A 23,860-nucleotide genomic window follows, 5' to 3' on the forward strand; every position below is an offset into this window, starting at 1 on the left:
AATCTTCAAACTCATCCAGTCATCGTCCTGATCATCCAGTCAAGATGACTCAGACTGAACGAAATTCGCGATACAGAGCGCATAACACGTTCAGTGCAAAACCGAAACTAGGAAAGTTTCATCTCTTTCGATTCCTACCGTATGATCTGCGGCACTCAATTTATATCCTCGCAACCCCTCGGCGGGTCGTTCGTGTGGAGGAAGGGCCAGTTAACCCAAAGGAGAATCGGGCTTGGTTTGACCAAGACTATGAGAGCTACTTCGACTATGCATTCGAAAAGTTCTATCAAGAGATGCTAGTCGATATTTCACTTCCACTGGCGAAGCTACACCCTGACCTCGCCGCCTTTGCGCACAACTGGCGACACAGAATTCCATGGGAATCATATAATCGTCGACCCAAACAGACATACTTAGAGGCGTACGGTTTCACCTCCAATCGACCTGCTCACGAACCTTGGAAGCCATCAGAGGAAACACCGCGCATTCCCGCGGACTGGCTCGTCGACTATCCTGAACTCGCGTTCGAATTAACCCGCAAGTCTGCTTTGTACAGCGACGCCGAGATACCTGCATTCTTGCATGTATGCTCAGAATCACGACAAGTACTGGTCAAGTGTGGTTACCGGCTCTTCTTCGCAACTCGATCAACAGGCCCAAGAACTTGGTTTCACCCTGGCCGAGATCGTCTCTACATCCCTTATACAATAGAAACCTTTCCGAGAACATATGACAGCGATTACGGATCTGGTCTTCCGGGGGAAGCTCGTACGCCATATCCATGCCCTGAGCCCGGTTTGATACTCTCAGGTTGTCACTGGGATATAGGGCAGTACCGCGTGAGTGACTTGAAGCAAGTCGAGAACGTTATCCTCGAAAGCCCCTCCACAGGTAAGGATCAGGACAAATTGGTCGCGGAGCTCCAGTCTCTTCTTCCCCTGCTTTCAGGTCTCAACCAGCTGTTTCTTGAGGACTGGGGACTAGAAGAATTTTGGGATTGGTTCAATCCATTCAGTGGTTTTCACGCTATGGATGTCAAGATCCCAGCCAGCGCCGTGGCTTGCATTCCTGTTGAGGATATCGATGCTATAGGATATGCTTTCTGGGAACGGTCTCGACCAAACGACGACAACAAGCTCGGTCCATTATGCTACACCGGGTATCGTAACAGCGACTTCAACCAGTATCTGGAAGACCCATCTCGATCTCAACCGTACCACGAGGCACACGCCGAATCAGTGAGGGCTCGGCTTCATGAGTGGAGGTCCGAACTTACATCCCAAGCTCAGAAACCTCGAATCCCGACAATTTGCCACGTCAATATCTGCCCCGATGCATTTTCAGAGGCCTATATGGCCAACCGACACAGGTTTTGGAAAGCCATCACGTCTCTCCATGATATGCAAGTTCAGGATCAGGACTTTCGACAAAAGTTCTCAATGCAGATGAGCGATTGCCCACGCCCTTTCAGGATCAACTGGCGGCAACTGGACTGGGATCACGACTGGCCAGACACAGTCGAGGTTGCACGACTGACAGATGCGAATGGGATCGATTGGTATATGGAAGGCACGCTTCAGGCTTGGTATTTGAGGCGGTTTTCTATTCCGGAGCCGCAGTTTATTGAACTGTAGCAAGTACCAAGAGTCTGCTGATGGCAGTGGGAGGAAAGAAAAGTCGAGGCCTTGATCCTGAATGATCAAAAGACCTAGGTGACGATAGGTTTAGGATACTTGCGTCATACATGGCCATGGAGTTGTCTTCTGAAACGCTTTTGTCCCTGCATTGAAACCCACAAAATAGCGATTTGCTCTTATGCTGATCAGGGTCTCATCCAGCGATTACTCAGAACCAATCATACGCTCCTGCTATCCTAAAGCCATCGGACAGTAGGGGGTTGTGTTCTGGCGTAGCTTCTATTGGACGGCTATATAGCTGGTTAAATCTATATCTCGTCACCTGTCAGGCTGGCACGTCATCTCTGCGGCACGGTTCATCAGGTCGTGCCTTCTTAGGAACTCAGGGTCTAAGCTGATGTCACTGTGGCAATGCTATCGAATCGTTGTGTCTTTTGTTGAAGCTTCGGAGACTTGTGGGGGGAACGATAATCGATATGACATCGCAATGGCGAATTCTCGTGGTTGAGGTATGATTCTTAATGATATGGTTGTTTCTTTGATTGGAATCGATCACCACTTCCATTATCTATATAACAATGCCTCCAGCCCGCTCATATCAAAATGAACTCAAGAACGTAAACACAAAGCTCTACGCCTTTACAACACTACTTTCACAAATTTGCACTTGAATCATAACTACTATCTCATATCACGATTACCATAACAACATGGCTCCCAAGTGAGTTTCCCACCTTCTATGAAGTGCATGCCAGTACTAACATATACTCAGCTCTAAGCGCCGCTTCTCCCTCAGTGCCCTCTCTCCCGCATCACGGAGATACAACAAGGTCATGAGCGATAGACCCGACAATCGTCGATCTATCGACACTACAGCCACTACCTCTACATTGGGCGGCATGCCTGTCGTTGAGGTCGAGAGCCACCTTGTTGACCCGGCGTATCGCTGGACAACTGCCAATCGAATTGGGTAGATGTGGCAAAAAGAAAATGGTCTTGTGTTTGATGCGATAGCACGGTATACCAATGTAAATTAGTCGGCGATTAAATTTGAACTGTCTTTTCTATACCATTCTATGTTTACTCAATGACACCGAAGTCCGATCACTTAAAAGCGGGCTCCGGTTTTGAGCCGTAAGGAATAATCCTAACCATGTGCCTCCGCTCATTATCTCGGAAATCAGGCACAGCAGAATGTGCTGTTCCTCGTTGATCCCAAACCACGACCGTACCTTTCTCCCACTTAACTCTGCAACTGAAGTCCATGCTTCGAATGTGATTCTTCAAAAACGACAACAAGTGGTCAGACTCTTCCGGTAGAAAGCCCTCAACTTGGCGAGCAATCGTAGGATTGACAAATAGAGCTGGTTTGCCGGTGACAGGATGTTTGATGATGAGAGGATGCGTCGCGTTGATCGCCTCTGCCAGAGCACGTTCTTGTCCGACTCGTCGTACCTCACCCTCGGAGGCTGATGTGTGATGAAGTTTGAGATCGTGAAGAGTTTTTCTAAATGCAGGTGAGAGAGCTTCATAGGCTGCTGTAAGAGACGTAAAAGCCGTGTCGCCACCACCTGATTCCGGGATCTCGAGGACCCAGAAGAAGGTGGTGGACGGTACATTTGGTGTAAATGTTTGGTCGATGTGCCAGAGGTCATATGTCGTTCGAGGTCCTAGGAGCTTTCTCAAGTTGCCGCTGCATTTCATCAGTGCTCTTGTTGCCAATCAAGTTGACTGAATGACTCACGTCTTCTCATCGGCGTAGACAACATGAAACTCTGGCCCCGTACCCTTCGGATACCCCATAGTAGGATGCTGATGAAGCGGTCCATAATGCTTAACTATCTCCCTTTGTCTATCAAACCCCGCATCCGCAAAGTCCTGGTCCCTCTACAAAAGTCAGCACTCTTCAATCACAGTCTCAAGATAAACTCACAAAAACTACAACACCCCGTTCAGCAGCCAGCAAAGCCAACTCATCGAGCCCCTCCCTCCCCAACGCACTAATCTGCACACCCCGGACTTCCGTGCCAATACGTGGGGTAATATCAACCGTCGTAGCGCCCTTTAGCAGGTTCGCTTTGGCGGGATCAGCCCGAAGCCCTGGCTCTTCCGCTTCAAAAAGCGGCACAGCTACCGGCGCATTGTAGCCATCCGAGCGGGTGGGAAGATAAGCGGGATACAACGGTTCAGACGACATTTTACTTTGTTAGCGATTGAATTGGGATGTGCAGCCTGCGTCTTAGATATCTCCGCCTTCGGATGGTGTAACCCGAATTCGTCGGGGCTTGTCCGACGGTTCTAGCTAGAAGAGGAGATTATGGGCTCGTTATTTGCAGGGCTGAAGGCGTAAGCCGGGTGACTGTACCCGCTCTGTAGATCGAGCCAATTGTATCTGTTGTGATTCAAGATAAGCAGTGGGGTAAGCTCATGGTGTTTCTGCTAAATCGGACCCTTGATCACGACAAACACGGTAGTTTAACTGCTCGGCTCCGATCTTGGTACCACTGACTCGTGATCTTGCGATATTTATAGTCTAAGCTCGTCATGGCTACCTTCTTTCACTGAGAGAACGATACTTGCCGGGGATCGAGAACGTCTCTAGCCCAGAGTCAAAAGTGGCGGGCGGGAATTTTTTTTAAATATTCTAGAGGACCCCAAGTGTCGATCATTTCTCAACTCCTCTTTTTACTTTTCAGCGGTCTCTGAAGCAACAAAGATGTCGACCCCAGCTAATGATTCTGCCTCTGAGGAGAGGCAGAGTGTTGCTTATGTTGAGTCGACGTCGTGGTTGGCCAAGGTCCATCCATATTTCAAGAATCCGGCTCATGTTTTGGTCCTCAAGCTTGATTGCTTGTTGCTGGTCTGGGCTTTTATTGCTGGCCTTTTCAAGGTACTTATCAACGCTTTTCCGCGGACTGAAAGATGTTGATGACTTTACAGGATATGGATCAATCTGCGACGACAGCTGCATATGTCTCGGGAATGAAAGAAGATCTCAAACTATACGGCAATGAATTGGTGGAATTTACGACATATTTCTCCATCGGTTACGCCCTCTTTATCGTCCCATCGCAGCTCATCCAAACCCGCGTTCGACCATCTCTCTTCCTCCCTCTCTGCGAGATAATCTGGGGTTTATTCACGCTCTTCACCTATAGAGCTCCAAATGCAAAGACTGTTTTTGCCCTGCGTTTCTTCCTTGGAGTTTTTGAGTCTACGTCGTGGCCCGGCATCGTGAACTTGATCTTCAATTGGTATGTTCACTAATCACAAGCCTCTAGCTTCACGAGTGGCTAACCAGCCATTAGGTATCGACCCGAGGAGTTAGGAAAGCGACTGGCGATCTTTGGCGTCAGTGGCGTCGCGGGAAACATGTTTCTCGGCATTGTTCAAGCCGCCCTCTACAGAAACCTCAACGGCGTGTCTGGTCTTGCTGGTTGGCAATGGCTCTTCATCATCAGCGGTGTAATGACTATTTTCTGGGGCCTCGTCGGTCTTGTCATCATTCCAGACTCACCTGCCATCACTCGAGCTCTTTGGCTCTCTGAATCCGAGAGGGAGCTGTGTCGTCTTCGAATGAGCGATAGCGGCGTCAAGACTTCCAGAATCATCCCCTTCAAGACCTTGGTTCACAAGATGAAACTTCTCGTCCTCAGCCCCCTTTCTTATCTCTTTCTTGCAGGCTATCTACAATTTGCCTGGAGTCAGCGCGCAAACGCCTACTTTCTCCTCTTCCTCAAAGGTCTCCAAAACGCTGACGGAACACCCCGCTACTCAGTCTATACTGTCAACCTTATCCCACTTGGTGGCTACGCTATAAGCATAGTCTGCAATATTGGTCTCAACGCCCTCAGTGATTGGAAGGCCTGGCGCTGGCAAGTTAGTGTTGGCGCCGCCACTTTACAGCTCATCGCTACCTCGGTTCTCTCCGGCTGGCCTGATTCGTGGAAGACCGTCATGGCTTTCTATTTTCTCACTTTTGCTACGGCTGCTTGGGGCTATGCTCTCCTCGCATGGTTGGCGGAGATCTTGAGGAAAGAACCGGAAGTGAGATCTATCTTGGTGGCTATTGCTGTTACGCTTGTTTATGCTGGACATGCTTCTATCCCACTTCGTGCGTGGCGGGTTAGCGATTCACCTAGATATCCGGTTGGGTTCCCGCTGGCTACTGCGTTTAGTGTTGGGAGTATTGTGGCTATTATGGGGATGTGGCTTTACATACGGAAATACCCTGACATTGTTACCTGGGGACTGGATCCTGAAGGTGCCCAGGCACATGACGAGGAGGAGACTATTCCGAGGGATGATGACCAGAAGACACCCGTGGAGAGAAGCGATCGAGTTTAGCTTTTGACGAGATGACTATATGCCTGATACAAACTTACGCTTTGCTCAAATTCAAGACTAAGGCACATTTCTCAGAAATGTACCTTCACTATCAGACCGTGTTATGCATAGCCTCAAGTGTCATTAAAGCATAACAATGGCGAAATATAAAGCTAGCTCCATATACCTCAAAGGATCAAGATGATGACATCTTTATACAGCAGCCCATCTCTTAGCGGCTGATGTTGGTCCTCCTTCTCCTCCATCAGAGCCAATAGTAACTTGATCAGTCCTCACTATGCCCTCCTTGGGACTCTCTGGCCGAGACGAAACCGTGTGGGATATCTTGTCGGCATCGACTATGTTTTCCTCACTCCCTTCCTTCCCTTGGATCGTGAAACCATAAGCATCAACCTTCTTTCGTGGCTTATCTTTGAGCTCGATGCCAGGTTGCTGCTGCCCGCTCTGCTTGCTGTAGTCTTCGTACTGGTGCTTACCAGTACCTTTCTTGGTGCTCCAAATATTTCTTCCCTTCAACATCTCAAGGATGGGCTGGAGCACTGGTATGCAGGCTGCTATAATGATCAGGTTGCCTTCGACACTTCAACGTTTGTAAGCTATTCGACGGGCTCTGGTAAGGAAACGGATGGGTTCACTTACGACGTCCAATACAAAGGATCGCATAAATCGTCTGAAGCTTGATGTTAGTGCGTGAGTTCGAACAGCTGTATTCTTGACGACCTACAGCTAACGTCTTGGCTGGCTAGTGTTGGAACGCCTGTTGCCTTGACAATACCAATAGCGCCGCAACTAGATTTGTCAGTGTAAGATCAAGGCTACATGATAGCTTCGCACTTACACCACTCCCATGCCAAGTGCAAGACTAAGTATCAGCTTCTTCTTCAAAGGCATGAGAAGTCTCCAAAGAGTGATGGCTGGATACACAGCGAGATAGAAGTCCAGAAACGCGGAAAATGCTAACAAATAGTTAACTCGATTTTCCATATTGTGACGAGCTCACAAGACTAACAGCTTGCCCAAAACGCCAGCCCTTCCAGTTTATATGGTGCCAAACAGTCCCTTGGCATTGTCAGGGTCCAGAGGGCCCTTGGGGGACTGCATTGCAAGAGCAAGGTGGTCACCATGGCCGTGAGAGACAGACAGCAAATAATCCCCATGGTCCACAAGACTACCAGGTGTATTTTGCTAGGCATGAGAAGTCGAGCTAGTAGAGCGATGACCGCTAGTTTAGGGAAGCCGAGCGTTTCGATACCGGGGACATATGCGGCCATCATCCACTTGATGGTATTCTCTTTCTCTTCAAGGTTCAAGACATCGAAGTGTTTACCATTGCCCCAGTATACCGACATCGTAACGAAAACGTTGGAAAGAATGGCGCAAATCTATTGTCGATTAGTTAATCGAAAGATCCTGTAGCAAATATAGAACTGAATAATTGCTTACAATCGATAGAATGATGAAGTAGTCGTCGATGAAAAGCGCACGATGGACAGCACCACGGACGTAGAGGCGAGCTATCACAAAAACAAGCGCCAAGACCGTGAAGGTCCAACAGACTGCAATTATCATTGGTCCTTTGTCTTCCATCTTGTCGATGATTTTTATCCGTGCACTGGTGCTGTGAAATGGTCACCGAGTTGAGAGCGTCTGTCTGTAATAATAGGATTGCATTCGCAATGTAATCAAAGCGAAGAGCGACAGCGCCATCCCCTTTTTCTTTTTGGCATAGGAATTAATCTCTCTTGTTGGTAACCTGTTGCATGATGCCTGATGTAAACCAACAAGCAAACTCGCCTCGGGGATAAGTAACAGGGGTACAGAGCTATTGTCGACCCAACACCGTATGTGTCATGCAGTTGAGATGTGATATCACACAAGTGAGGCAACTTGCAAGCTTCGGAACTGTGAACCCGGACACTCGATCTGAACTCGAATACCAGGTCTAGAGTCATTCCGTAAACGATACACAAATAGTCTATCACCTGAACTCTGATGTAATTCAAAAGAAATTTGCTCTTTGTTTGTACAAAAGCCTCTAATCAAAAAGCCTCAACGGACAAAAACTTTCATCACATTCCCTTCTTAGCAGTCAGAAACACAACCAACAATGGGACATGGGTACAGCCAACACATTTGTGGGGTCGGAAAACCTGTCCCGTATGCTACTTTCTGATATTATTGGTGGCTAGATGAGAGAAAATCACTGACACGAGAGAAAATAGCAATTAATGCAACGTTGAAAGACTTGGCATCGTACGTGCAGGCCTGAACCAACAAACATTACCCTGGTCGACGGAGCAACTCCTCCAATCATTCGCACATCAGTAGGGCATTGACTAACCGAGATGCCTTTTCTTGGTATAAGTGGAACTCAATTGTGCGTGATTCCTAGAAGTATAACCCCTTCCCCTTGCTGGTACTCCTGGATTGCCATCCTGATCTTTCCTGTTCTCAATCTTCACGAAACTCGCTTAACACGCCATGACTGAATCTGTCGATCTCTCGTTCGCAACGTGGCCCGGAAACATTGATGCCGTAGGAGACTTGATTCAGGAGTTATTCATCCTTCAAAAAGATCTGAATCATGGAGACGAGAACATCCGGCAGACGATGCTTGTCAAAGCTCGGACCCTTGTCCATTCTCTTCAAACACCCAGGGAGATTATGGTCCAGCACACATGGGCTGATGTACGTTGGCTTAACCATTGCTTAACCATACAATCTGACAATTAGAAGCCAGGATTAAATGCAGTGCTTATCACTGGAGTTGACATAGGACTCTGGAAGCTCATGGTAAAGAATGGTGCCGATAAGGCTCAAAAGGTGGAAGATCTTGCGAGATCTCTAGGCATGGATCCTATTCTCTTAGGTAAGTAGTGATATCCAAAGTGATCAGTCACGCTAATGCTTCGTAATTATAGGACGTCTTTTACGCCATGCTGCTGCCATGGGGCACCTCGAAGAAGTCGGCCAAGACGAATACAAACTTTCGAGTTTCACCAAGTCATTGAGCCTCGATGTCATTGGTGATGGGTATCTCGCACTGTATGTCGTAGTTCCAAATGCTCAACACAGACAATTCACTAATATTCTCAAGACTTGGCGGGATCGGTCGCAGTCCAATCGAGTTCTACAAGTTTCTCCGCCAAACTCAGTGGAAGAACCCAACCGATGCCAGTCACACTGCAATGCACGTATCTTACGACACCAAGTTGCCAAATTGCTTCGAGTATCTGAGGTCTATTGGTCTGGGCCCTCAAACTAACAATCACAGTCAGTACATACTCATTCCCTCGGGTGAAAGCTGTGAATACTGATATCAGACAGTGGGAGGCTACAGACAAGGTCGATTACCATGGATGCATCCCTCGCTTTATCCTGTAGAGGAAACCCTTTTCACAGGATCAGACGAATCTCCTGACGCCCCTCTACTGGTCGACGTTGCAGGAGGTCTTGGCCACGATATCCACGAGTTCAAACAGTTTTACCCTAACCACCCAGGAGTGAGTCGCATATTCGCAGTAAAGACAGTCAATACTGACAAAATACTCAAGAAATTGATCCTTCAGGATCTCTCAGTTGTTATCAACGACGTAAAAGGCATTGATCCTTCTATAGAACTAATGCCTCATGACTTTATGACCGAGCAACCCGTGAAAGGCGCAAGAACATACTTCATGCACTCGATTCTCCACGACTGGCCAGACGATGTGTGCCGCAAGATCCTGGCTCGCCTTGCAGAGGCCATGAAGCCTGGCTATAGCAAACTTCTTATCTTCGAGTGTGTCATACCACGAACGGGAGCGTACTGGGAGGCTACAGCTGGTGATATCCTCATGATGACACAGCTTTCGGCTCTGGAGCGCACAGAGGATAATTGGTACCAGCTAATCGAGGGAAGCGGGTTGAATCTTAAGATCGTCAAATTCTGGAAGTGTGGAGTCGCTAGTGTTGAGAATCTTATTGAGTGTGAGCTTGTGTGAAGGAATTAAGCAGCGAATGATATTACATAAACATTGCATTCACTTGAGTTCTACATAAGATTGTATAGCTATAGCCATATCTCGCCTTCGAAGGTAATTGTATACAAGTTAAGATCGATGCCTTATCCTTGCAGCTTAGCAACCAGCTTATCTCCTAAAGCCTTTATACTCTTGGAGAAGTCCGCACGGTTCGTAGCTTTCCAATCAGCACCATTCTTTCCAGGAACAGCCTCGTCACCCTTAAAGGCAATGTATAGAACATCCTTCTGACCATGTCCATTGTCTCCATTGAGACCCTGGTTAGGGAAGCAAAGCTCAGCGAGAGAAATTGAAGCTTCGCCGGTAGAGGTACCTCCGTTTGTATCTCCCCAGATGCCGTAGTGCTATAAAATATTAGCAGGGAATTTGGATTATCCATTATGGACCACTTACCACTTGACCATTGCAAACAACGGCCATGATACTCAGTGGCTTGATTCCATGCTGCGCAGGGTCGAAAGACGGTGATGCTCCATCGTTGCCGAAAACCACGTAGGGATGAACATTAGCATCCAAGTCCGGGATGCCGTACTGCTGGACAGTGTCCTTGAACGCAGTCTCGCCCTGTCCGGATGGATCGTTCGAGCAAGCACCGGCATGATTATTGGCTCCATCACAGTCGATGTCCATATTGTCGTAGTTTCCGTTAGAGCCCTTGAGGTAGATAGCCCCTGATATATCGCCGCAGTATCTAGCACCCTCCGGGAACCTGTCAGAAAGGCGGTTGGAGCATGAGCCAGCCTGCTGTCGTTAGAGTCATACTTATGAGGGACAGGGCAAGACTTACCTTGTGGTTATCGTAAATCGATTTCAGATTTTGGGGGAGCTGGTAAGCACAAGCTGCTGTGCCCATCGCCAGGGTGGTAAGAAGCGAATATGAATGCATGGTTGTCTTTAGGTACAGCACAAGAGAGTCTTTGACTTGATAGCGTTGAGAGTGTATTCTGCATAGAATTCGAAGGGGATCACTAGAGCTTTTATATCTGATGTACTCATTCATTATGAGCCTACTCTTGTCATGGTTCGACAAAGATTAAGTACACCCTGCCCCAGTGTCAAAGTCCTCCATATGTTATTCTAATCGACAAGTCACAGGTCTATCTTCGCTGCCGAACTCCCGAAGTGCTTTGACTTCCTAACCGCTTAACCTTGATGGGAGAGTCAAAACATGCCCCCTAGAGTTCTCTGGTAACGCTACGGAAATAAGCAAGGGGTAAACTGCCTAGAACGCTGATTTGTAGTTCCGTGTCTTAAGCTTGCTTCACCCGGCTTACATGTGACTGGCATCGCTTGGTATAGTCACTTAGCTCTAGTCAGAACGAACTTCTCATGGATTTGGGACTATTTAGCATAACTGAAGGCAAAGCAGATCCTATCGTTGAGGGTATTTCTTCAAGGTTCATGTAACTAATAGGGCGCATGATTTACACCTTAGCAAAGGCCTCCTATATTACTCGTTTATATCATGAAACAATGAGCAAGGTCTGAAGGATCTGTTGACGGAAGGCCCGATAACCCCTGGTGATGGTCGTTCTAGTGTGAAGATCCTTGGGCCCGAAGCCAACACTGGAATCTGTGGTAGTTTGTGGTTCAACTAAAGTTCCACGTTATTCACTCACCTTAGTTCTTCCGACATCAACTGCCTCTAGGACGATCATCCTTCCTCGGCATTGGTGTCACTATATGTGTCTCAGTCAGTTCGATGGAAGCTACGGGGAAATCGCAAGTCATAAGTTTAAGTCTAGGCAGCCAAATAAACGACAAGAAATTAATGTTCTTACTTCTAAAGCCGTACTCAAAGCTCTTCTAGTAACCATCAAAGGGAATTTTGTCCTAAATGAGCAACCAAAGTTACGTGGGTAGATACCAATAGAGGCCGGGACGTCCCCAAATTTTCATCCCGTCTTGATCTCACCCGTGGCATTACGACCGGGCCGCTGACTTGTCTAGTCAATCCAACATACCCCTGCATTCTTCCTTAGGGCTGAAAAGGGAGTGCAAGTCTAGGCAGCTGTACCATCGAACCATTCTCTCGGCAAGTCCCGACTTGGCAATCCGTATTATACTTCTAATGCTTATACGGTTTCACTATTCAAGACTACGGAGTACCCAGGCGGGTATTGAGATCAATATGAAGAAATCCGGAGAGACCGACTGCAATGCAACGTCGGCCTCCACTCGGCAATCTATATGCGGGATGAGGATCGTTGTGGTATGATCATTGCTCAAAGAGGAAGTTCCATTGTCTCTCCGCACAATAGTTCCCCTGGGATCGGCCGCCCAGCCTGATGATCAAGGTTGCGTTCGATGGCATCAGTAGGTAATTCGTAACGTAGCATATTCTTTGCAGTTGAGTCGCCAATGAATGGCCTGCTTTCAATGCCGAAACTACTGAAATCCTCCTGTTTCTTAGTTCAGTCTGGGGTGAAGCTAGCCCAATCGAGTATCCCATATCCATACCCAGGCACGTTTCGGAACATGAATTGAAATTCGAAGGGATGAACTAGTATAAGGACTTAAGCATTTATTGTCATGAGCAGTAAATCCAGTAACTCACAGTAAATAAGGAAATTCGTATATTCATAGTAAGATCAGTTTGTCCTGGAGGCATCATGAGTGTATGAGGTCTCACCACAGGTTGAAATCCCCGCTTACTCAATGGCCTCGACTTTCCGCAATGGCACGATCCGGGGTGATTTAATGCAGCTTAACGGGCCGAATAAGCTCAATATCCTGATCAGCTGGCCCTATGCAGTAAGTTAAAGGAAAGAAATGGCGAGAAAGCAGGCTGAGACAAATAAGCGGAGTTCGAAATGATCGGCACCATGTGAGGCTGATGTAAATAGGCTATAGTCTGAGTAAAATACCCAGAGTATATATCTACACTATCTATCGCTGATGACCTGGTTATTCTTGTTCTCATCTCGCCACCTGAGCAACAGCTTCTCGCCAAGATGCATTACTCTACCCTTCTTCCCTTGATCCTCGCTGGCTCAGCCTCAGCATGGCTTCCCCATGAGCGCGACCTAGCTGCCTTCAACCAGACTGCTCGCCACGAACAGCTTGGGAAACGCTTCAAGCCAAATTTACCCAGCGGTGTAACCAAGATCCGCGGAGTCAACTTCGGAGGTAAGTCCCCAATATTCCTCTCATGGCGTATCTGCTAACAAGCAAAAGGCTGGCTCGTCTGCGAGCCCTGGATGCAGCGTGATGAATGGGCAAACGTCCTCAAGTGCGGCGACTCTGTATCCGAGTTCGACTGCATGCGCGATCACTACCTAGGATCAAACCGCGAAACTGGCAATAGTCGTTTCGAACAGCATTGGAAGAACTGGATCAACCCCGCAACTGTGCAGTCAGTCCATGACGTAGGACTCAACACCATCCGAATCCCCATCGGATACTGGTCCTACACTGATATTGTCGACAAAGCCAGTGAGCCGTTTGCCGATGGTAACCGCATGCTTCCTTACCTCGACGCTGTGGTCCAAAAGGCTGCTGATCTTGGTATCTATGTCATTATTGACCTTCACGGTGCTCCGGGTGGTCAGCAGGAAGATGTCTTCACTGGCCAGAACAACAAACCAGCCGGCTTCTTCAATGACTATAATTTTGGTCGTGCCCAGAAGTGGCTTGCTTGGATGACGAACCGCATTCACACCAACTCTGCTTACTCAACCGTTGGTGTAATCGAAGTTCTGAACGAGCCTGTTTCTCGCCATGATGCGAATAACCGCTATCCTGCCCCCGGCGAGGACCCAGGCTTGATCCAAAAGTACTATCCCGCCGCCCTCAAAGCCGTCCGTGACACCGAAGCTTCTCTCAAAGTCCCCGACAACAAGAAGCTTCACGTCCAGTTCATGTCCAGCAAATGGGACTCCGGAAACCCCCGCTCCGTATCCTCCGTAGCCAATGATCCCTACACTGCCTTCGACGACCACAACTACATCGGTTTTGCTCTCGGCAACAACAATGGCGATCAGTACCAGCTCATGCACAGCGCTTGCACTGACTCCCGCCTCGTTAGCGGCCAAGACTTTACTTTCACTGGTGAATGGAGTATGACTTCTAACGCTGATTGGCATGATAAGGCTTTCTTCAACAAGTTCTTTACGGCTCAGCAGCAGCTGTATGAGAAGCCTGGTATGGCGGGGTGGATTTACTGGACTTGGAAGACGGAGACGAATGATCCGAGATGGACGTATTCTTATGCGACATATCTGAATTACATCCCCACTGATGCTGCTGGTCTAGAGAAGAATGTCTACCAAGATGTTTGTGCTGGTTATCGCTAGGCCACTTGTTGTTTCTTGTCGAGATCCAGAGGCTGCAGGAAAGGCTCTTGGCACTGAACGAGGTAGTCTAAAGGTTTTGCGAAGTCTGTACTGAATTTACCTGAGTCTTCTTATGATTTCAGAAAGGATACTCCAAGTTTCCCTACCGCTTCTTGACACGCAATTACACACTATCTTTAGAGCCTCCCTGGTCTTTTTTAACATGAATCATTCGCATCTCGACTAACTAAATGGTCGCTTTGTAGGTCCTGAGTATAGGTTTCATGTACTTTCCCCTACAACCTATAGACATCCATTCTTGATCATTTCATCATACTCGTCTCCTGAGCTTCAACTCTCTCTCCAAAGACCTCCAACGCCTTCTTGCTAGCCTCCCTAGCGTCCATCCTCTCGAAATATCTGACAACATTCTTTCTCCCCGGATGAAGTACCCACGGCGCCATACCCGTAGTCTTTCCCTTCATCAGACTGTAGAAGTGAATATCCGCCGCCGAAAACCTCTTCCCGCAGAGATACTTCTTTCCCTCCAACTCCTCATCCAACAGGTTCAGATACTGCTGAATGGTAACCTTCTGCGCCAATCTTGCTTCGGGTATGGGAATCCGATGTCCTATGTAAAAGTCGGCAGTCCCTGGATCATTACGAACCCATGATATGACAGGTTCTGCGATTTCGAGGTCCATTCGTCTAAGCCACATGCGTGTTTCGGCACGCTCGAGGGGTGTTTCACCAAAGAGTGATTTACCGCCTTGGGCCATCTCATCGAGATACTCGCAAATGGCGGTTACTTCAGTCAGGACAAAGCCATTATCGAGAACGAGCGCGGGAACATCCCATCGTGGGTTGATCTTTCTGTATTCAAGGCCTCTATTCTCCATGTTCATGACGTCGATGGTCTCGACGTCAAGGGTGATGCCACCTCTTTCGAGTACAAAGAGGCGAACAACCATAGGGTAGGATGCTGGGGCGTCATAGAGCTTCATTGCTGCTCTGATCTGAGAAACTGATGACAATATCAAGAATTTGGATGATAAAAGAACAAGGTTGGAGGCTGGGCTTCTGTCAGCAGTGACGCTATATATCATCAACCCAGATAGAGTTTTGGCCCCCTAGATCTCATGTAAGCCCGAGAACCCATCCAAGGTTATATACTAATATACACACTCCAGCAGGACAAAGAAATTCCCAAAACTATATTAAGCTAATGGCCTGCACTAGCCTAGCTAAGGTTTCCAATGCCCATGCGGGATGACAACCACCAACCCTTCGCAGCATCATATATACTGAATAATAGTGTAAACGCTCCACCAGCCAACGCGACAATCTGATCCAAATCCGTCAGAGAGACGTTACTCTTCGGTGTAAATCTCATTACTGTATGATCTGGTCTGAGATACCCGTGATAATACTGTGTATTGCCAACAAAACCATATTTGACACTAGAAATGATGATTGCGATGAGAACTGCCGCGAACATATTCGACCATTTCTCAAAACCGCTAGCCCTGTCTTTAGGTCTCGCTTGGCTTCACTGCTAGAAGGCTTTGCTCCGCGATATATGGTGACGACAACAGTCCGAACAACCGACACACCAGTCATGATAGCCATGATCCCCGATGTAAATCCTAATGCAAGAACAAAGTTGAAGAGAAACGGTCGAGCAAACGTACTTCGTGAGACCGGAAGATCAGGGTACGTGAAGAAGATAACCAACTGCGGCGAAAAGCACAAAAGAGTTGATAAAGTAACACAACCCACCCTCTTCCACTGATATTTCCTCAATGCAGCGCTATGCAGGAAGATAGCCAGCACAACGTAGACTTCGCATATAGCAAGTGGGGCTTCCAGCGCAGCGACGAGCTGAATGTCTTCTGGTGAATCGCTCAACAGCAACCGTGGACGGTCGGGTCGATCATATTTGGCGAGTTGGTAGAGTGCATCTGCAGCTGCGACTATGGGAAGTGTAAGCGCTGCGATTGTGTCGTTTGTGATTGAGTCCAAGCGTTTTGTGACTGGGTTTATGGTCCAGCTTGTGAAGACGGAGGCTACGATGATGAGCCAGCTCCAGAAGGTGCCAGGGCCGTAGAGTGAGGATACTAGGGCCCAGCGGTTGAGATTTTCTGTTGTATTTGACATTTATCACAGGTTTTGGTCAATTTGTGGAGTTGAGGCGATCTGAATTAGTCTGAAATGGTTATGAAGAAGTGATTATGCCTTGCAAGGACGAAAACGCCTTGGCGCTAGAACTGAGTTGGACAACGCAGTGTTGAAGAAGCCAATGAGATTGAGGGTACGTAAAGCTGAAAGACGTACGCAAAGGCGCGTTGCGCATCTGCTGGGACAACGAGAGCTTGGGCTTCTCTGAAACCATGTATAAGTACTTGAATTGTAATACTTCTTTATATGCTGTTAACAGTGATTGATTGCTGGCTGGGAGTACCCTGTACTTGTGAGGTTGTAGGAGAGATATTCACTCTAGAATGTAAAGGAGATACAAAATTATTAGATAATTGAGTGTAGTTATAAATGATGTGCTATAAACGATGTGTTATAGAACTTCCAAATTTATTGGGCTTATAGATATGTAATTTGGAGGTCTGTTCAATCCTCTTCATAATTAAGGTCAGCTTCCCTGACGTTCGCCAAGCTAATCCGGGCTATCTCTGTGACGGCACATTTTGGCTCAACGCCATTATCAGATTGTCGTCACCTTTGTTCACCAAATTCTGATCGGACGCCATCGTAGTACGTTATGCAGAAGCAACATGTTTTCCAAACACCTGCTGTAAACTACAGAGCAAGTCCATCAGGTGAGCGGAGATCTGTCCGCGCCCCCGAAAACCCTCCATCTCCAAGCTCAAGCCACCACCAAAAGTGTCGGACCCAGAACTGACCCCGACTCCGCTAAGCACAAACAATCCAACAATGATGTCACACTTCAATGATCCGTCAGATGGTCAAGATTTCAATGCTCAATTGCTGGGGAATTATCATCCAATAACATCTATGTAGACCAACAGAAACATATCCCAAAAAAATAGCTACGCAAAATGTCATTCATAAGAGTACAACCGCTCTTTCTTTCTTTTCCCCCTCTTTCATTAAGATATAGCCAATTGCTTACCAAGGCTTAACCTTTAGCATGCTACCCTCCTCAGCCAGAGCCTTGTGCAGGTCGAAAGCGTTGAAGAGAAGATGAGGCTCGTGGCCCATACCCTTCTTCAGACCCTCCGACTCAGCCTTGTCGAAGTAGTGGCTCAGGATGGGCTGGTACTTGGGGTGCGCGCACTTGTTGATGATGACGCGGGCGCGCTCACGGGGTGAGAGACCGCGAACGTCGGCGAGACCTTGCTCGGTGACGATAACATCAAGATCGTGCTCGGTCTGGTCGACGTGGGTCACCATGGGGACAATGCAGGACACGCCGTGGGGATCGGTCTTGGAGGGTCGGCTGGATGGTGTGTGCATGATGGAGTACTTGGAGTTGCGGAGGAAATCGGCTGAACCGCCGAGACCGTTGAGCATACGTGTTCCGCTAACGCAGGTGGAGTTGGCGTGAGCGAAGATGTCGACCTCGACGGGGGTGTTCATGCCGATAACACCGAGACGCTTGATGATCTCAGGAGCATTGGATACAGCCTGACTTCGGAGGAGGATCTTGTCGGCGTAGGCATCCCAGTTATCGTAGAAGCGCTTGAAACCATCGGGAGAGAATCGGATTGATGTGGCAGTAGCGTAGTCGAGCTTTCCAGAGTCGAAGAGATCGAGGAAAGTATCCTGGATGACCTCTGTCCAGACCTTGAGGTTCTTGAACTTGGACTCGTTAAGACCGCCAACAATAGCGTTGGCGACGTTGCCAATACCGGACTGGAGAGGCAGAAGGTTGGCGGGCATGCGGCCCTGTGCAACCTCGTGCTCGAAGAACTCAATCAGGTGGCCGGCGATCTGGCGAGACGACTCGTCGGCATCAGCGTTGGGGCCGGTGGCATCCCAGTAATCGGACTCGACGATAGCGACGACCTTTGAGGGGTCGACCTTGACTGAGGGGGAACCAATGCGGTCCTCGACAGCGGTGATGTTGTAGGGAGTGCGGTGGGGAGGAACGTCGGTGAAGGTAATGTCGTGGAGACCCTTGAAAGAGGGGATGGCGGTGTTGACCTCGATGATGATCTACAAAGCGCAATTGTCAGTAACTAAAAGTTGGCGATGCGGGCTTGAGCTTGGCGGTGACGTACCTTGTCAGCCATCTGGATCAACTCGGGAGTAGCACCAACAGAGGCACCGGGAACAAAGCTGCCATCCTCGAGAATGTCTGTCGCTTCCACGACGGTGACATCAAGGTTGCTGTTTGATCGATCCTTGGTGTAGAAGCCCTAGAGTCAAAATTGTCAGCCGATTGTCTTATCGGAGCCGCAATAGCTCGGTGGGAGATTAAAGCGAAGCCGAATGGTGGGGCCGCAATCAACAGATTTCCATTGTGCGCTTTTGCGGTTACGTACATAGACGAGATCAGAGGGGAACATGGACAAATGCTTGTCGAAGAAGTTGATTCGTCCAGAGTTGATTCCCTTGGCAATGTCCTTGCCGACCTGGTGAGGGCTTCGTCGGTTGATCATGTCGAGAGCAGCCCATCGGTTCTCCGTCTCGGAACCGGCCGAGGCACCGACGAACAGGGAGTACTTCATCTTGCTCTGGAGGTTGTTCTGCTCGACGTAGTCGGCCATAGCAGCGGGAACCTTCCTGTTGCGATTGTCAGTTGCATTGTTTGCGCCAAGCTCGGGTAATGACGATAATAGCCGGTGCGGAGTCTGAAACTCGACACTTGAAGTAATTACAGAGCAACGAACTGCGCAGGAGAGGTGAGTTCACGTACTTGGGGTATCCAACAGCTGTGAAGCCAGACCAGCCGATATAAGAGCCATTGGGAAAGTGGTGCATCAGATCCTCAGGTCGCGCAAGCTTCTTGAGCATAGCGGGATTGCGAACGCGCGCCTTGAGGGCGGCAGAAGCAACAGGTGAAGCCATGATGATCTGAAAGCAGAATATACCAAAAAAGAGAAGAAAGAGGGGAGATTGTTCCGTTCAGGAGGAAGAGTAAAAAAAAAAGAGGAGGAGGAGGAAAGGATAAATAAGAGGGAAGAAAGAGAAGACAGGACAGCTCCAACCTTGGTTAGTGGAGGTCACTCAATTGGCTTGGTGACGGTGACGAGGGGTGGATCACCGAAACCCACTGAGTCCTCAGAGCGGGGATGCATCCCCTTCAGTGGTTGGCTCGTCGGTTACAGTGGACGCTTCAGCGTGTCCTTTCTCCAAATTTGCATTCAGGTACCATTGTGCCTTTTGGTTCAGCGAAGAGGTACAACGCGGAGACAAGGGAAGTTCTGCCAAGCACCGGATTTACAATTCCGTTATATCATAGGGAGAGACAGTGTAACCTACGTAGAGAGAATAACTTGCTGATGCAGTTGATCTCCAGATCTACCGACGTTGCCGAGAGGAGAAGTGCATCGGTCATGACACTATTAGGCAATAGATGCGTGTGGCCTGATTCTCCTACACATCCTTGACTTTGTCTCTTGTGGCCTCACAACTGCTCACCTTGACTTTCTTGACCTGGTGATATTTCGAATTAATCCCCATTGTGTGAAATACTTCTCCGGTGAGCTTTACAACTGTAAATGTTCACCGGCTCTTCCGCCGTCAAGCACCTCCGAGTCCGTCCTGTGGATCCCCGCCATCTTCTCCAAAATGGAACCCCACGCGCCCTATCTTCCGCCCGGCCGAGATGAGCACAGACCACAATCGGCATCACTCGGTTATCAGCCTCCAAAAACAGACAAAGGCACTCAGATCGCAAGCCATGGATATTCTAGAACAGCCCGTAATCAAGACGGCGCTTCTTTTTCATCCGGGGTCTAGCGTCTCGGTGCCGTTTTATCTTACCCCGGAAAATTTGGTCGGTAAATCATTCTCGAATCACCGTGCTTAAATATACCCTTAGGTTCGTCGGGACAAGGGTAAGATCTGGGGTAAAAGTATGGAGTGCGCATTCGGTGGTACCTAGGTTCGACATTGGACTGTACTGTAAATTCCGAGAATTGACTCGCTAATAGAAACACCTGTGCAAGTTTAGTGTCTTTTCATATGTCGAACCTGCTCTTCGTCACCCTTGCATGGGTAGCAATTGTCTCTCGCACCCCAATTGAATGCCCGAAGGCTTTATACCAAGGCTAGGGGAGGAAAGAAAACTCAGAATCTTGATCCTGGCTGACAAAAAGACTGAGGTAACTTGATATAAGCTTAGCCCAAGTTTAGTATAGACGTAGGATGCTCTCTACCAAGTTTATTTTAACACCTTACACTAAGGTTCGGTGTTTTCTTGCTCCTTGACGCAAGGCCACACAGTCAGGTCTCTGTTTCAGTACAGATTTAATAGACCTTTGGACTTGCTTCGAGCTCACAATGTTGACTTCCGTCGACCAAGCAAGTGCGATCCAGGCACGATGGGTTCCTCATTCTACCCCTCTCAGCCAGACAAGCATTCAGTTCAATCATCATCATCACGGCCATCATCAACCATTACTCCGCCATATCTATCTTCTACAAGAAAACCCCATACGCACATTCTAACAACATCATCAAATATGGCTTCTCCAGACTGGCGAGTCGATGTGAACTAGCAAGAGAACATGCGACGCGTCCTCGGCCCCCTATCCCACAGAGGTTGGGTCAATATGTCAATAATGATAGGCTTGTGCTTACATCGTCACGAGACCAACAATTATATTCCGTTACAAAAGCATTGGACTGCTGTGGATGAGGAAAGGCTTGCGAGGCTACAAGTCTGGGGACTACCACCGTTTGCCCTTTTAGTTCTACTGGGCGTGCCGCTCGAAGGGAGTCGACACGTGGATTTCAGAGCGATTCACCAATGGAACGAGGATGAAAAGAGGAGATTGGGAATGATACATGAGCTGGGGGGTGTGCAAGACTTTGGAAGTGAGCAGCAATGGGGCCCATCCCAAGCAGGGGCATTCAACCGTCTTGCAAGCGGGATCGACGTTCATCATCAGAGTGCTGTGAATACATCCCAAGCAGAGGCAATCCACAGTGTTGGAAGTAATAACGGGGCTCTGCATAGGGGTACTGAGGCTCCGTATAGATTACAGGAGAACGTATCGGCGTCCTTGGGGATGACAAACGTATCGGGAGGAATTGAAGAAGAAGACTTTGGGCCTGCGTATCAGGGTAGTCCTCCCCAGGAGGAGAGATCCCAGCGGGCTGGTAACGGCAGCAAGAGACCACGCGATACAGAGGAGATACATGGGTTAGGAGGCTTCGACAACTTTGGGTATAGGGAACGAAGTAAGCGTATCTGAGAGGGATCCAGCAATACTGATAACAGCACCAAGGAGATGAAGAAGCTAGCAAAGGAGTCGAAGAAGCTATCAAAGAAGATGAAGAAGCTGCAAAGGGATGCAATTCAGATACTTGGAATCCTTGAAGACAGTGATTTAGACTCTGAGGCGTCGGTGACATAAGAGTCATCTCTGGAGGGATAGTTGGAAGCAAATTGCTTGAAGTCAAAGAAACTGTCTAATTGTCTATATTTGCCTTTCTGGCATCCCATTAGTCTAGAGCTCTGTCTTTCTATCCCACTGTATTAAGCCATAGGCCATCACGTTCGTCTAATCCCTTTCTCAATCCCCCTGCAGTGCATTCGCGGCTCGCTCACATTTCCGGAGAGGGAGAGAGCTCTTTCTGGCGTTCCTCAAGATTGGCGCGAGCCTCCTGCGGTGTCACAGGAATATACTTCGACTCGTTAATAATAGCTTTCTCGAAGTGCTCAGCCTCCTCAGGAGTAAAATTCGGATTGGCCGGCCAGCCGATGAGCGCTACAATCACATCTAGATGAACGCCCCATATCGAGAGTCTCCCGAAGAGCTCAATCTCGTCCGAATTCCACTTATCGGTCCTCTGGTTTCGGTTTTTCTGCTTGCGGAGGTGCTTCCAGCATTTGTCCGTCATGTCTGCTAGGTCCTTCCAGTCCCTTCGACTGTATATACCGCCGAAGGCGCGCTGCAGATTCTCATCCCACTTCTCGTTGACAATTGTCTTGCCAGGGATGAGTGTATTGTCAGTGTAGGATTCGTTTGGGCGCGGTGTGTCTGGTCTTGGAGCTTGAGAGCTTGGGGGTATGGGACAAAATTCCTTGAGGGCTGGGGATGGAGGGGGAGGACCCATCCTAGGATCATAGACAGTACCAGCGGTATTGCGTGCGAGATCATTGACCTTCCTGTAGAAGGGGGTCGAGTAGATCTTGGCGACCATGCGGGCCTCCTCATCAGGGGATTGCTGGGTAGACATAGTGTTTGAGTTCGTTGTAGTGAAAGTGTTGTTGTGATGGTATAGTGTCTTTGTTGTAGTGTGGTTCTTGTGTTGATGGACCAGCACATTGTTACGGCGCCCAAAGCATCCTTATATCAGCTCTTCCTATGAGCGAACTGTCCATGGACAGCTATCCCATTGAGTGGATTGAGAGTGATGCGGTGGAACAGAGGACTGCATATCCCATTCTGATGAACAGCTAACAACACTTCGCGTCTTATTCAGGGGGTAATTCGAAGGTGATTATGCCATCTACACCTCAATTTGGCTGTGATTATACTTCAAATCGATACGAAACTCACGGCTGTCACCTCCCCGAGTTCTCATTCGGCGCAAAAAGAAGGGTCTGCGATTCGCCTCTCCAAAATAACCCAAACCGTTGAGTGTGATTCACAGTTCAGTTGCAACTCTCCTGGTCAACGCTTGAGCTAGATTAGTTAATGAAACCGTCACTCTTGTTAATGCGTACGATTGGGGTTAACTGCGAGATCAATTGTCTGGCTAAAGCTGTCGGAATCGCTAACATCAAGTACTCCTGGCTGCGTGTTCCCAAACGCTGCTAAGCCTATCGCTCATCTGCCAGATCCGCATCACGATCCTCGCCGCCTCGTTCCCTGGTCGCCATCTCGCCATCTTCCATTATCTCGCCTTCTTTGAGGCCTTCGTCTCCTCCCATTGCCTCGGCCTCTTCAAGATCGTCGTGGAGTTCCGGCCAAACTTGGTCCAGGGACGTCCGAGCCGATGAGATCCCTCAGGCTTGTCCTCAAGCTCCTCTTTGGCCTTCTCCGTGTCGGCACAGTTCTCGTGCTTATCGTCCATAATCACCTTAAACTCCTTACCGACCTCATCTGTGATCGGGTCATCTAGAAACTCATTGAGCCCGAGCATCTTGACAATGTCTGAATCAACTCCCTACTCCGTCAATTCCGCAGCTTTGTCAAACTTCTTCTTGGTCCAGGGACGTCCGAGCCGATGAGATCCCTCGGACTTGTCCTCAAGCTCCTCTTTGGCCTTCTCCGCCATGTCGGCATAGTTCTCGTGCGTATCGTCCATAGTCACCTTAAACTCCTTGCCGACCTCGTCTGTGATCGGGTCATCTAGAAGCTTATTAAGCCCGAGCATCTTGTCAAGGTCTGAAAACTCCTCTTTGGCCTTCTCCGCCATGTCGGCA

General features: G+C 48.6%; 13 protein-coding genes across 13 annotated transcripts; 6 read left to right on the forward strand and 7 right to left on the reverse strand.

Annotated features, from left to right (window-relative positions):
• Positions 1 to 44: 44 nt before the first annotated feature.
• On the forward strand, positions 45 to 1,634 carry FTJAE_8369 (uncharacterized protein; the record flags this gene model as incomplete). The annotated part of the gene is made up of 1 exon (XM_037355177.1): positions 45 to 1,634. One exon carries the CDS (start codon positions 45 to 47, stop codon positions 1,632 to 1,634), a length of 1,590 nt encoding a protein of 529 aa, XP_037204585.1.
• Positions 1,635 to 2,347: 713 nt separating this feature from the next.
• FTJAE_8370 (uncharacterized protein) lies at positions 2,348 to 2,611 on the forward strand (the record flags this gene model as incomplete). Its single annotated transcript, XM_037355179.1, has 2 exons — positions 2,348 to 2,358; positions 2,410 to 2,611. 2 exons carry the CDS (start codon positions 2,348 to 2,350, stop codon positions 2,609 to 2,611), a joined length of 213 nt encoding a protein of 70 aa, XP_037204586.1.
• A 130-nt stretch (positions 2,612 to 2,741) lies between these two features.
• On the reverse strand, positions 2,742 to 3,834 carry FTJAE_8371 (dioxygenase; the record flags this gene model as incomplete). Its single annotated transcript, XM_037355180.1, has 3 exons — positions 2,742 to 3,330; positions 3,382 to 3,524; positions 3,571 to 3,834. 3 exons carry the CDS (start codon positions 3,832 to 3,834, stop codon positions 2,742 to 2,744), a joined length of 996 nt encoding a protein of 331 aa, XP_037204587.1.
• Positions 3,835 to 4,353: 519 nt separating this feature from the next.
• Positions 4,354 to 5,984, forward strand: FTJAE_8372 (transporter; the record flags this gene model as incomplete). The annotated part of the gene is made up of 3 exons (XM_037355181.1): positions 4,354 to 4,527; positions 4,578 to 4,891; positions 4,946 to 5,984. 3 exons carry the CDS (start codon positions 4,354 to 4,356, stop codon positions 5,982 to 5,984), a joined length of 1,527 nt encoding a protein of 508 aa, XP_037204588.1.
• Positions 5,985 to 6,176: 192 nt separating this feature from the next.
• On the reverse strand, positions 6,177 to 7,571 carry FTJAE_8373 (uncharacterized protein; the record flags this gene model as incomplete). The annotated part of the gene is made up of 6 exons (XM_037355182.1): positions 6,177 to 6,564; positions 6,624 to 6,654; positions 6,709 to 6,773; positions 6,823 to 6,940; positions 6,994 to 7,366; positions 7,428 to 7,571. The coding sequence occupies 6 exons, from the start codon at positions 7,569 to 7,571 to the stop codon at positions 6,177 to 6,179; spliced, it is 1,119 nt and encodes a 372-aa protein (XP_037204589.1).
• Positions 7,572 to 8,465: 894 nt separating this feature from the next.
• On the forward strand, positions 8,466 to 9,967 carry FTJAE_8374 (O-methyltransferase; the record flags this gene model as incomplete). The annotated part of the gene is made up of 6 exons (XM_037355183.1): positions 8,466 to 8,672; positions 8,718 to 8,853; positions 8,906 to 9,029; positions 9,082 to 9,257; positions 9,312 to 9,487; positions 9,539 to 9,967. 6 exons carry the CDS (start codon positions 8,466 to 8,468, stop codon positions 9,965 to 9,967), a joined length of 1,248 nt encoding a protein of 415 aa, XP_037204590.1.
• A 122-nt stretch (positions 9,968 to 10,089) lies between these two features.
• On the reverse strand, positions 10,090 to 10,892 carry FTJAE_8375 (chitosanase; the record flags this gene model as incomplete). Its single annotated transcript, XM_037355184.1, has 3 exons — positions 10,090 to 10,350; positions 10,400 to 10,747; positions 10,794 to 10,892. 3 exons carry the CDS (start codon positions 10,890 to 10,892, stop codon positions 10,090 to 10,092), a joined length of 708 nt encoding a protein of 235 aa, XP_037204591.1.
• Positions 10,893 to 12,960: 2,068 nt separating this feature from the next.
• On the forward strand, positions 12,961 to 14,301 carry FTJAE_8376 (SPR1-exo-1 3-beta-glucanase precursor; the record flags this gene model as incomplete). Its single annotated transcript, XM_037355185.1, has 2 exons — positions 12,961 to 13,135; positions 13,184 to 14,301. 2 exons carry the CDS (start codon positions 12,961 to 12,963, stop codon positions 14,299 to 14,301), a joined length of 1,293 nt encoding a protein of 430 aa, XP_037204592.1.
• Positions 14,302 to 14,603: 302 nt separating this feature from the next.
• On the reverse strand, positions 14,604 to 19,326 carry FTJAE_8377 (acetyl hydrolase; the record flags this gene model as incomplete). The annotated part of the gene is made up of 8 exons (XM_037355186.1): positions 14,604 to 15,352; positions 15,894 to 16,014; positions 16,060 to 16,421; positions 16,615 to 16,742; positions 17,426 to 18,471; positions 18,537 to 18,674; positions 18,801 to 19,122; positions 19,175 to 19,326. 8 exons carry the CDS (start codon positions 19,324 to 19,326, stop codon positions 14,604 to 14,606), a joined length of 3,018 nt encoding a protein of 1,005 aa, XP_037204593.1.
• Positions 19,327 to 21,044: 1,718 nt separating this feature from the next.
• FTJAE_8378 (uncharacterized protein) lies at positions 21,045 to 21,842 on the forward strand (the record flags this gene model as incomplete). Its single annotated transcript, XM_037355187.1, has 2 exons — positions 21,045 to 21,652; positions 21,707 to 21,842. 2 exons carry the CDS (start codon positions 21,045 to 21,047, stop codon positions 21,840 to 21,842), a joined length of 744 nt encoding a protein of 247 aa, XP_037204594.1.
• A 190-nt stretch (positions 21,843 to 22,032) lies between these two features.
• Positions 22,033 to 22,668, reverse strand: FTJAE_8379 (uncharacterized protein; the record flags this gene model as incomplete). The annotated part of the gene is made up of 1 exon (XM_037355188.1): positions 22,033 to 22,668. The coding sequence occupies one exon, from the start codon at positions 22,666 to 22,668 to the stop codon at positions 22,033 to 22,035; it is 636 nt and encodes a 211-aa protein (XP_037204595.1).
• A 586-nt stretch (positions 22,669 to 23,254) lies between these two features.
• On the reverse strand, positions 23,255 to 23,577 carry FTJAE_8380 (uncharacterized protein; the record flags this gene model as incomplete). The annotated part of the gene is made up of 2 exons (XM_037355190.1): positions 23,255 to 23,376; positions 23,421 to 23,577. The coding sequence occupies 2 exons, from the start codon at positions 23,575 to 23,577 to the stop codon at positions 23,255 to 23,257; spliced, it is 279 nt and encodes a 92-aa protein (XP_037204596.1).
• A 24-nt stretch (positions 23,578 to 23,601) lies between these two features.
• FTJAE_8381 (uncharacterized protein) lies at positions 23,602 to 23,853 on the reverse strand (the record flags this gene model as incomplete). The annotated part of the gene is made up of 1 exon (XM_037355191.1): positions 23,602 to 23,853. The coding sequence occupies one exon, from the start codon at positions 23,851 to 23,853 to the stop codon at positions 23,602 to 23,604; it is 252 nt and encodes an 83-aa protein (XP_037204597.1).
• Positions 23,854 to 23,860: the final 7 nt, after the last annotated feature.

The sequence above is a fragment of the Fusarium tjaetaba genome (assembly GCF_013396195.1).
Source record: "Fusarium tjaetaba strain NRRL 66243 chromosome Unknown NRRL66243_c0000179, whole genome shotgun sequence".
Taxonomy (NCBI): Eukaryota; Fungi; Ascomycota; class Sordariomycetes; order Hypocreales; family Nectriaceae; genus Fusarium; species Fusarium tjaetaba.